The following is a 12126-nucleotide window of genomic DNA, read 5'->3' on the forward strand; positions in this document are numbered from 1 at the left end:
GCTTCTAATTTTGTACTGCGAAGGAACACTTGGATCTTGAAATGCTGGTGGCCAGTGGAGCTCATTTTTGGTACGCACATGGCTGGCGATGAGAACTGGGTACATTTCCAGGAGATGGCCACGCGTAGTTCAGGCTTAAAATCTATGGTTTTCCCAGTAGTGATGTATGGAAGTGAGAGCTGGACCATAAAGAAGGCTGATCGCCGAAGAATTGATGCTTTTGAATTATGGTGCTGGAGGAGACTCTTGAGAGTCCCATGGACTGCAAGAAGATCAAACTGATCCATTCTGAAGGAAATCATCCCTGAGTGCTCACTGGAAGGACAGATCCTGAAGCTGAGGCTCCAATACTTTGGCCACCTCATGAGAAGAGAAGACTCCCTGGAAAAGACCCTGATGTTGGGAAAGATGGAGGGCACAAGGAGAAGGGGACGACAGAGGACGAGATGGTTGGACAGTGTTCTCAAAGCTACCAGCATGAGTTTGACCAAACTGCGGGAGGCAGTGGAAGACAGGAGGGCCTGGCGTGCTCTGGTCCATGGGGTCACGAAGAGTCGGACACAACTAAACGACTAAACAACAACAACAACAAGTGTGAGAGTGGCTCAGTGGTGAAGGAACAAAAGGCAATCTGTGCGTCCTCAGAGATTCTCTTGCTTGGTAAAGATTCCCTGCGCAGTCCTTTTGTTTACTAGATTTTAATCTCCTCAGGGTTTATCAAGTTACTGTGATAGTTAAGTATTGATAATTAGTTGACTATTGGTTATTAGCTGATTATTTGAGGAAGATTGCATTTTTATTACTGTCCTAGTCGTCTCTTGCTGTTTGTTTGTGTCAGTGAATTGAAAAAAGTGCCCGGAAGATAAATATTCAAGTGTCTCTCCCCCCCCCCCCCTTTAAGTGGGTGTAGCTGGTGTTCAAATGAGCCTGGAGGAGGTGGGGCCAGCCAAGATCAACAATACCTGTGGAAGGCATATATTCTCTCCCTCCGCCGGTTTGTGGAATTCCTGGTCGAAGACCTTGAGAGTCCTTTGTCCACACACTTCTCTCCATAGGAAGTACTTCGGGGCTCGGGAGGCGCATCTTCCTGCGGCCAACAGGCGGGTGCAGAGAAGCCCAGAGGATCGCCCCCTTTGCGAGGAGCCGCAGCGTCGTCTCCCCAGCCGCGAGCGCCGCGACGATGCCGCTGAGACGCGCCTTTTTCTCCGGCGCTGCGCTTTTCCTCCTGACGGTAGGGCTGGAGAGGGGGTCATGGGTGGTGGGGGTTTGTCTGGCGAAGGGGAGATCGGAGATGGGGCCTCCGGAGGCTCCACGCTTTGCCTTGTCTAGCCCAAGGAGGAGATCATGCAGCAGCGTCCTGGGATTCAAATATCCCCGTCTCCTTGGAAACCGCCAGGTAGCATCACCTGCTTCTTAAAAATAGTCCCTAGTGCGTCGGGGCGCGCACGGTACTGAACTCCAGGACGCGCTCTGCCCCTGTGCCTTTTTCTCCTCCGGGTCAAGTGAAAGCCACATGCATACAAACGTATATACAATTTTATTTCCCCAGGTTTTTTTCCGGTGCTTTTAAGCTCTTTTGGACTGCTGTTGGTCCCCATGGCATATTCAAATTAACTTAATTTGCTCATTTATTCGTCTGTTTTAAAAATATACTCATAAGGTTATTGCAATAATCCTGCCAATGTCAATGTTCTTATCTGTTTAGTTTGTAAATATTCAACAAACCATTTCTATTCTCTTATAATAAGTTTATTATCTTGATTTCTTATTTTTCCGGTAAGTTTCACAATTTCTGCACATTCCATAAGTTTTTGTATCCATTCTTCTTTTGCTGGGACTTCTTTCCATTTAACGTTCTTGCCACTGTAGTTGCATACATGAATACATTTCTATACAGTTTGGGTAGTTCCATCCCTATAATTCCCCAAAGGAAAGTTTTTGGGTTTGTTTGTTTTTTACAAACATTATTTCAAAAATATTTTCAATTCATTATATATCATTTCCCAGTAAGCTTTTTTAAACCTTACTACTGGTTAAAGGGACGCGGGTGGCGCTGTGGGTAAAAGCCTCAGCGCCTAGGGCTTGCCGATCGAAAGGTCGGCGGTTCGAATCCCCGCGGCGGGGTGCACTCCCGTTGCTCGGTCCCAGCGCCTGCCAACCTAGCAGTTCGAAAGCACCCCCGGGTGCAAGTAGATAAATAGGGACCGCTTACTGGCGGGAAGGTAAACGGCGTTCCGTGTGCTGTGCTGGCTTGCCAGATGCAGCTTGTCACGCTGGCCACGTGACCCGGAAGTGTCTTCGGAGAGCGCTGGCCCCCGGCCTCTTGAGTGAGATGGGCGCACAACCCTAGAGTCTGTCAAGACTGGCCCGTACGGGCAGGGGTACCTTTACCTTTACCTTTTACTGGTTAATATCATCAGTTGTTTTTCCTTTAGATAAGCGCAATTCAAGTTCTCTCCAGGTCTGGCACTTTCCTAAGCAGTCAGTATTCCTCTCATGTGAAGACAAAATTGTTCCAATATCCTTCTAGGGTTTTGAACCTGTTCTCCCCCCCCTTGTTAAATGAATGGGGGAAAATAGATCCCTTTTTCAACAACATCTAAATTGTTCCAAAATATGAGTTGAATTGGAAAGATACCAAGTGTGTCTAAAACATAGCTGCTGCTTCCTGAAACTACAAATCTAGATAAAAGTCAAATCTTTTTGCCTTGTGCACATTCTATCATCCCACTGCCCCAAGTAAGTACTAAAGCTTAGGACATTGTCTCAGTGTTACAAGAAGAATAATGCTGATGGGGGGGGGGGCTATTGCTTTTATTTTTATATGTATTTTGCGGTTTTATATCTTGATCTTACTCTGTGACCCGCCCTGAGACTCCCGGATATAGAGCAGTATATAAGTTCAATAAATCAATCAATCTAGGCACACATGCTGGGGAATGTGTCCTCCTGAACTCAGTGAGACTAGTGACTGTCAACAGGATTGCACAGTAACAGACCCTTCTTTGGGACCAAGAACTTTTAAGCTATTGGAAAGTGAAGTAGCCAGCAAGCTAAAAGCAATTCTGCATTCTTTTGTGGGGTAGGACAGATCCTCGCGGGACTCTGGTGTTCCGTCATGCTGTTGTTTGCTCTGTTTCCAGCTTGGCACCAGGCATTATGAAAACTTAAATTCCTGAGGTTTCAGTGACGTAACAGCATCAACATTCTGTAAAACAAGCTATTCCTTTAAAAATGTCTTGAGAGAAGGAGATTGTACAACTTTGCAGTGCAACATGTTCCACTGTCTTATCAGAATGGATTTCCCCCCACTGTGGTACAGTTCAGCCATAAGCTGCTAGAACCTAATGAATTACCTTTATTTTTATGTAGCTGGCTGCCCATTTTTCTTCTTCCTCCTCCTCTTCTGATATTAGTTTATCCCACACTCCTTCCAAAGAGATCAGGACTGCATGCATATTTACAACAAGATAGGTTGGGCTAAGTTGGAGATAGCAAGCATTCCACGGAGAAATCAACCAGTTTGTTTCATAGCTGAGCAGAAATGCGAATATAGGACTTCCTGACCCAAGTCTGACATTTTGTCTACAGTTATTCACAGCGCAAAGGGAACTGGCTAGAATAGAGCCAACCAGGTGGATTTCAATCTCTCTTCCGACCTTTTATGTTTTATTTACAAATAATTCTACTTGAAGGAAACTTCATTTTGTCCCAAATCCCACTTTAAGAAGAATTCTTCAACACCCTGCCTCAGAACACATGTAAAGCTCTCATTAACTTCTAGAACCATTTTCTTAAGGATTAGTAGTTTTGGGTTCTTTTGAAACCCTGCTGATAATTTATTGATGCCATCTCTGGAACATGTTTCCAGCACTGAGCAGCCCCTCCAAGCTTTTGTGGCGAAAGGATTGCTATTGAGCAGAGGGCTTTGTTTTTGTTACAAGAGATTAAGTGCATGCCTGCTGCAAAAAAGAAAACTGAGGAAGTGTTCCAGAACATGCCCCAATAGTCAACAGAAAGTTATTATAACTGAAGTGTGATATGCCCCAGTTAATGTGAATAGCACATGTCTTATTTCACAATTCCTAGGCTGATCTTCTTTCTTGCTTGAGGGAAGAAAAGGATACAGGCATCAGTGAGAATAGAACTTGGTTTAAACACTTCTTATCCTTGCATACAAATTCTTCCCCCCATTGTTCTTTCATGTTTACTCTTTCTTTGTTTTCATAGAATCCTAGAATCCTAGAATCATAGAGTTGGAAGAGACCACAAGGGCCATCGAGTCCAACCCCCTGCCAAGCAGGAAACACCATCAGAGCACTCCTGACATATGGTTGTCAAGCCTCTGCTTAAAGACCTCCAAAGAAGGAGACTCCACCACACTCCTTGGCAGCAAATTCCACTGTCGAACAGCTCTTACTGTCAGGAAGTTCTTCCTAATGTTTAGGTGGAATCTTCTTTCTTGTAGTTTGGATCCATTGCTCCGTGTCCGCTTCTCTGGAGCAGCAGAAAACAACCTTTCTCCCTCCTCTATATGACATCCTTTTATATATTTGAACATGGCTATCATATCACCCCTTAACCTCCTCTTCTCCAGGCTAAACATGCCCAGCTCCCTTAGCTGTTCCTCATAAGGCATCGTTTCCAGGCCTTTGACCATTTTGGTTGCCCTCCTCTGGACACGTTCCAGTTTGTCAGTGTCCTTCTTGAACTGTGGTGCCCAGAACTGGACACAGTACTCCAGGTGAGGTGTGACCAGAGCAGAATACAGTGGCACTATTACTTCCCTTGATCTAGATGCTATACTCCTATTGATGCAGCCCAGAATTGCATTGGCTTTTTTAGCTGCCGCGTCACACTGTTGGCTCATGTCAAGTTTGTGGTCAACCAAGACTCCTAGATCCTATTCACATGTACTGCTCTCAAGCCAGGTGTCACCCATCTTGTATTATATTTTTATCACTCTGACATTATTTCAGTTTGAATGAACTCTGTATTCCAGTTGCCATGTAGGTATGTGAAGGCAGATGACTTCAAGGATTTGTTTGTTTTTTCATAAATGTTTGGAATGATAAATTGAAAATATCCTTTGGCTACAGTTCCCAAAGATGGTTGGGTTTATATTTCTCCTTAGCCACAAACTTGGTAGGTGACCTTAAGCAAGTCACTGACTGCATTCAGACATTGTGCTAAACGATGGTTTGGTGTGTCCTGTGTGGAACATTAGGTGAAAGAAGCATGCGTATATTTACCATGCTAGGCATTACTTTTCACTTCTGATGTCTAATCACTGAAAACATTAAGGAGTTTTTGCACATTTCAGTCATTCCCAGGAACACCTGTATCAAAACCTCCCTGGCTACCTTTTCTCTAAGCTGAAAATATCCTGTGTTTTGCTTATCTTATCAGTTTGTTTGGGAAGTGATCATCTCAGTCGTCCAAGAACCCCTGCACTAGTATATCATAGTATTTGCATATGTTTGTTCAAGTATTGTCTCATCTGCCTTGAGTTAGCATTGCCTTCTCCAAGGACTACAACTTGCAGCATAAGTAACCAGCACAAACATCTGGGAGGATTACCGGGTTGGGCAAGGCTGGGTTGGAACATCCTTGGATTGTAGAATCTGAACAAGAGAAAAGTGTGTGTGTGTGTGTGTGTGTGTGTGTTAGCCTGAAGGTACACTGTGTTTGAAACTGCTACATTTGCTTGTACATTGGGATAAAATTACAGGTGTTGGTTAATGAAACTAAAATTTGATTGAGTCTAGACTTCAGGAGTCAGTTGAGTATTTCCATTACTTAGAAGTGCTGGTTGTGATCCAGTTAAAGTTGAGCACTTTGCATTCCTGCTGAAATCATAGGCGTACTTACCATTGTCTGAATTGTACTCATTCTTACAGATGGTGGAAAAACCTTGTTGATACTGAATTTTCTTATGCATCAATATCTAGGAATAATACTTTTTATATTGCTGTTCAATATACAGTTATCAGGGTAGTTTACGGCCGTTAAAATAAAATATGAATGCACCAGAACACTAGCAAAATCGTAAAGGTGCAGGGTAAAAGCAGTAATAAACATTCATGATTCAAATTCCTGCACGTGGCAAAAGTCTGGGGAAATAAAAAGGTTTTCGTATGGCGCTGAAAAGTGATTAAGGGTGGCAATCCTATACCCACTAACATGGAAGTAAAAAGGAAAAGGGACCCCTGACCGTTAGGTCCAGTTGTGACCGACTCTGGGGTTGCAGCGCTCATCTCGCTTTATTGGCTGAGGGAGCCGGCGACCAGCTTCCGGGTCATGTGGCCAGCATGACTAAGCCGCTTCTGGCAAACCAGAGCAGCACACGGAAACACTGTTTACCTTCCCACTGGAGTGGTACCTATTTATCTACTTGCACTTTGACGTGTTTTGGAACTGCTAGGTTGGCAGGAGCTGGGACCAAGCAACAGGAGCTCACCCCGTCACAGGGATTCGAACCGCCGACCTTCTGATCGGCAAGTCCTTAAGTCCCATCAAATTCAGTAGGGTTTACTTCTGGATACCATGTATAGGATTATTCTGTGATGTAGGGGACAGGTGAGCCTATCTGGGGTGAGACTTCTGTAAGTGGGGTTTCACAAAAGAACAGGTCTTCTCCCTGTTGTCCACTTGACTCATCTCAAATAGCAGGGAAAGACAAGCAGCTGCAGCTCTGAATACTGCCTCAGTGCCCAGGAAAGTTGGTGTGGAATTAGACATTTCTTCAGGTCCCAAGCTGTGTAGGGCTTTAAAAGTAAATCCTGGCACTCAGAAGCACTCCAGCTCCTTAAGCACAGGTAAGATATAATCCGATGCATGGCCCCAGTTACCGTAGTTGCTTTGTGCTTGCTTTCCTTACTAACCTTTTGCAACCTGGTGCCCTTCAGATGTTCTTGGACTACAATTCCCATCAGTCACAGCCAACATGGCCTTGCTGGCTGGGGATGATGGGAGTTGTAGTCCAAAACATCTGGAGGGCAGCAGGTCAGGCAAGGCTGTTCTATAATAAATCCATTTTCTGGACAGTCCTTAAACAGGGAAGTCATAGAGGAAGTCCCAGAGGAAGACTTATTGAGTAATTAACTGTTGAGCAGAGCAGCCCAGAGAAATTTGACGCAGGTACCTTGGAGATCAACAGGTTCAGCAACATTTCAGTGCTTGGCCAGATACAGTTGATTGCAAATGACAGTTACGTTATAGTTGAGTATAATCCTTAGGAAAACAGCTACAGTTCTGAGTAAGTTTGTTGCATCAAGGCAGATGACACAGAACAGGGAAAGCTGGTGACCTCTACAGAGTTGACTCATTTTTTGTTCAGTTTTTCAGGTGAATGGAAGGGCAACATTGGCATAAATGCTCAGGGCTGGGGTGAATAAAATAGGTTGGTGTTTGTTGGCAATTATTGCCTGGTTGAGGAACATGGGAAGACACTGCCGGGGTGTGGAAAGAGATTATGGGACATTATAGCATTATAAGCACCCTTGAATTTTGAAGCCTCTGTGGCCACAACAGCCTCAATCACCCAGTGAAAACATCACATTCCTAACAAAGCCAGATCTTTAATTGAAAAACGCACTCATTACAGATGTCAAAGTTGCCTGGCTTTTCAGGGTGTGATACTGTGGGTATTGCCAATGCAGCATCCTTCTTACTCTTGCCCTTTTCTTCATCCATTAAGGTTCTTGCCATCAACAGCTTCTACCATGTCCTGGGAGATGACCGCAGTCTAAGGAAGACCGTCCACAAGAGAAGCAGTCAGGTGGGGACTCGGTTAAGTTCTCCAGTAGATAACATTACAGTGGTACCTCGGGTTACATACACTTCAGGTTACATATGCTTCAGGTTACAGACTCCGCTAACCCAGAAATAGTACCTTGGGTTAAGAACTTTGCTTCAGGATGAGAACAGAAATCTCACAGTAGCAGTGCAGCAGCAGCTGAAGGCCCCATTAGCTAAAGTGGTGCTTCAGTTTAAGAACAGTTTCAGGTTAAGAACGGACACCTGGAATGAATTAAGTATGTAACCAGAGGTACCACTGTACTTTAAAAACCAGATAGACATTATCTGCAAATCTTTTTTTTTTTTTTTTTTTTACAATGGCTTGTGTGTCTGTTGATGGGGGAGGATAATTGAATCTGGGTCTATATTTTGATGAGGCTGGACAGATTTTAGATTCTGAGTCCTTAAGAAGTTATGTACATATTCATCTAGTTATGGCATGTGTATGAAAGTCCCACAGGTCAATGAACAAAGGAGGAAGCTTATCTTCTGTTACTGAACTTATCAGTGTGGGGCGGAAGGATATATTTGGAACATTATGTTAAGCTCCCTATATTTTAATGTTTGTTTTGAAAAAGAGGACCTGCTACAGTGATGCGCATAGGTGGCTGTAACATAAGTGCGCTCTTTTGACTCCCAGGATCTGAAGGTGCTCAACAGTCTTCGTCCTTTGCGTCGCACCAAAAGGAGATGGGTTATTACCACCCTAGAACTTGAGGAGGAAGACAAAGGGCCGTTCCCAAAACGTGTCGGAGAGGTAAAAGCCAATGTGTAACGTGTTGGAAAGCCCTGCATATTTATAGTCTAATATTTTGTGTTTCTGGCTGTCTTCCCCAAGGGCAATTTGCATCTGAGTCAAGCCTTCAACAGCTTGTGCCCTGATACGTTTGCTCATGTGTTGCAGGAAGAACAGCCAAGAACATTGTGTGTGCACCTTAAAGTGTGTGCATGTTGGGAGTTTCTTCTGCCTGAGGGCCATATTTGCCCTTTGTCAACCCTTCAGGGGCCACTTGCAGGTGGGGGCATGAATAATAATAATAATTTATTATTTATACCCCGCCCATCTGGCTGGGTTTCCCCAGCCACTCTGGGCGGCTTCCAAAAGAATATTAAAATACTGTGATACATCAAACATTAAAAGCTTCCCTAAACAGGGCTTCCTTCAGATGTCTTCTAAAAGTCTGGTAGTTGTTGTTCTCTTTGACATCTGGTGGGAGGGCGTTCCACAGGGAGGGCGCCACTACCGAAAAGGCCCTCTGCCTGCTTCCCTGTAACTTGGCTTCTCGCAGTGAGGGAACCGCCAGAAGGCCCTCGGCGCTGGATCTCGGTGTCCGGGTAGAACGATGGGGGTGGAGACGCTCCTTCAGGTATACTGGACCGAGGCCGTTTAGAGCTTTAAAGGTCAGCACCAACACTTTGAATTGTGCTCGGAAACGTACTGGGAGCCAATGTAGGTCTTTCAAGACCGGTGTTATATGGTCTCGGCAGCCGCTCTCAGTCACCAGTCTGGCTGCTGCGTTCTGGATTAGTTGTAGTTTCTGGGTCACCTTCAAAGGTAGCCCCACATAGAGCGCATTGCAGTAGTCCAAGCGGGAGATAACCAGAGCATGCACCACTCTGGCGAGGCAGTCCACAGGCAGATAGGGTCTCGGCCTGCGTACCAGATGGAGCTGGTACACAGCTGCCCTGGACACGGATTTAACCTGTGCCTCCATGGACAGCTGTGAATCCAAAATGACTCCCAGGCTGCACACCTGGTCCTTCAGGGGCACAGTTACCCCATTCAGGACTAGGGAATCCTCCACACCTGCCCGCCTCCTGTCCCCCAGAAACAGTACTTCTGTCTTGTCAGGATTCAATCTCAATCTATTAGCCGCCATCCATTCTCCAACCGCCTCCAGACACTCACACAGGACCGTCACTGCCTTCACTGGTTCTGATTTGAAAGAGAGGTAGAGCTGGGTATCATCCGCATACTGATGAACACCCAGCCCAAACCCCCTGATGATCTCTCCTAGCGGCTGCATGTAGATGTTGAAAAGCATGGGGGAGAGGGCAGAACCCTGAGGCACCCCACAAGTGAGAGCCCAGGGGTCTGAACACTCATCCCCCACCACCACTTTCTGAACACGGCCCAGGAGGAAGGAGCGGAACCACTGTATAACAGTGCCCCCAGCTCCCAGCCCCTCAAGATGGTCCAGAAGGATGTTATGGTCGATGGTATCAAACGCCGCTGAGAGATCCAGCAGAACTAGGAAACGGCTCTCACCTTTGTCCCTAGCCCGCCGGAGATCATCAACCAGTGCGACCAAGGCAATTTCAGTCCCGTGATGAGGCCTGAATCCCGACTGGAAGGGATCCAAATGGTCCGCTTCTTCCAGGCATGCCTGGAGTTGTTCAGCAACCACTCGCTCAATCACCTTGCCCAAGAATAGACACCTATTGACACCTTCTCTGACCACATCTTCACCCTACATTCAAAGCATTCTGATCACATAGGAACTGTAGTTTAATGGTGCTGAAAGCTGTTAGGAGACCCCTGTGCTCTGAGTTACAATTTCCAGAGTACCCTGGGAAGAGGAATTGATTGTTAAACTGCTCAGGAAATTGCAGCCCAGTGAGGGGCTGCTACATGCAAGGTGCAGATGTGGCCATTCTCAGATGCACACCACATGCCCACAGCTTCACAGCTTCCCCACATCTGACCCTTGTAGATAAGCTGAGAAGACGGCTAGTACCCCATCCCAAATCATTAGATCAATCATCTGAACTGTGGGGAGGGAGTGACCCTCATCTCCTAGGCCGGGCAGAGAGCTTAAAGTTTTTCTGCCAAGGTCACAGTGTGGATTGCTTTTAAATAAATGGAAATTGGGTCAGGGGCTGGCGAATCACCACCTTAAAGATGATCAAGAGTATCTGCACTCCACCCCCCAGAAGAATGTCAGTTGGAGTTACTAGGAAGTCTCCAAACCAAGGAAGACTCGGTTTGGCAAGTCTCTAAGTCCTCACTTTCATGCTTGTCACATGGATGACAGGCCCCATTGAAGCTTAAAACAGGAGGAAGCTACAATTGGAAATTTCAAGCCTGTGCATGTTTATAATCTTCTTCTTTAAATATAAGTGTCACTGGCAATGTTTACTTATCTTCTGGCACAATTTTTTTGTCTCCTCCCCACAAAACACACACGCACAGTCTCTGGCACTTTCTTTAAAATATATCTTAGGAGGCAATTTTTAAAAACACTTTAGAAAATTCAGAGTTGAAACGGAGCAAAGAAGTAGCGTATATAATTGCATCTCTTAGTCTGTGCCACTTAAAAATTGCACATATCTCATTTTTTTTTTAAAAAAATAGTTTCTATTAAGTTTTCAGGGACGCGGGTGGCGCTGTGGGTAAAAGCCTCAGCGCCTAGGGCTTGCCGATCGAAAGGTCGGCGGTTCGAATTCCCGCGGCGGGGTGAGCTCCTGTTGCTCGGTCCCAGCGCCTGCCAACCTAGCAGTTCGAAAGCACCCCCGGGTGCAAGTAGATAAATAGGGACCGCTTACTGGCGGGAAGGTAAACGGCGTTTCCGTGTGCTGTGCTGGCTCGCCAGATGCAGCTTTGTCACGCTGGCCACGTGACCCGGAAGTGTCTCCGGATAGCGCTGGCCCCCGGCCTCTTAAGTGAGATGGGCGCACAACCCTAGAGTCTGTCAAGACTGGCCCGTACGGGCAGGGGTACCTTTACCTTTACCTTATTAGGTTTTCAAGTTACACATCTCAAAATATGCATTTTACACAAGACTATATATCCATCGACTGCCCTCCTTCTCCTTCCCATGGTTGATTTCACTTGTCTATCATTCCTGCATATTTTACTGTAACCATTTTACTCAGCTCCCCAATTTAAATCATTCAAATATTAATCACACTGTTGAATTTACCTTAATGCTGCCAGCGCCTTCAGCTGTACACAGTTGTTTTACAAATACTCAGCAAAGATTTTCCACTCCTCTTTAAATAAATGCTTTCCCCCCCATGTCTTAAACCTGCTAGTTCTGCAAATTCTATCATCTCAAGTTGCCAGTCCTCCTTACTTGGGACCTCCCTTGCTAACAAAACTCTAGCTGACGTTGTTGCATACATAAATATACATTTTTTAATTTGTAAGTTCTATGCCCGAATTCTATACTTTGGATTTCCCTGTTTTCCCTTATATTCTGAAGTAATATTTCCAACGGCAAAATAAACAACAGTGGAGATAAAGGGCAGCCTTGTCTATTCCCTTTTCTTACTTGGCATTTGTCTGAGAGATTATTATTTACTAATATACTTGCAGATTGGTCA

At 45.4% G+C, this 12126-nt stretch overlaps 1 protein-coding gene across 4 annotated transcripts in view; it reads left to right on the plus strand.

Annotated features, from left to right (window-relative positions):
• The first annotated feature begins 927 nt into the window (after positions 1 to 927).
• CDH26 (cadherin 26) overlaps positions 928 to 12126 on the plus strand; it is a 29020-nt gene continuing 17821 nt past the window's right edge. For 2 of the 4 annotated variants that reach the window (XM_028735370.2, XM_028735368.2), the window contains exons 1-3: positions 931 to 1231; positions 7700 to 7780; positions 8441 to 8557. In XM_028735370.2, the coding sequence (XP_028591203.2) occupies positions 1181 to 1231; positions 7700 to 7780; positions 8441 to 8557 (249 nt within the window). In that variant the 5' untranslated portion in view covers positions 931 to 1180. Of the gene's footprint in view, positions 1232 to 7699; positions 7781 to 8440; positions 8558 to 12126 lie in introns of all 4 variants that reach the window. The other 2 variants (XM_028735369.2, XM_028735367.2) reach the window with 2 other exon arrangements.

This window comes from Podarcis muralis, chromosome 5 (genome assembly GCF_964188315.1).
Source record: "Podarcis muralis chromosome 5, rPodMur119.hap1.1, whole genome shotgun sequence".
NCBI classification, from domain to species: domain Eukaryota; kingdom Metazoa; phylum Chordata; class Lepidosauria; order Squamata; family Lacertidae; genus Podarcis; species Podarcis muralis.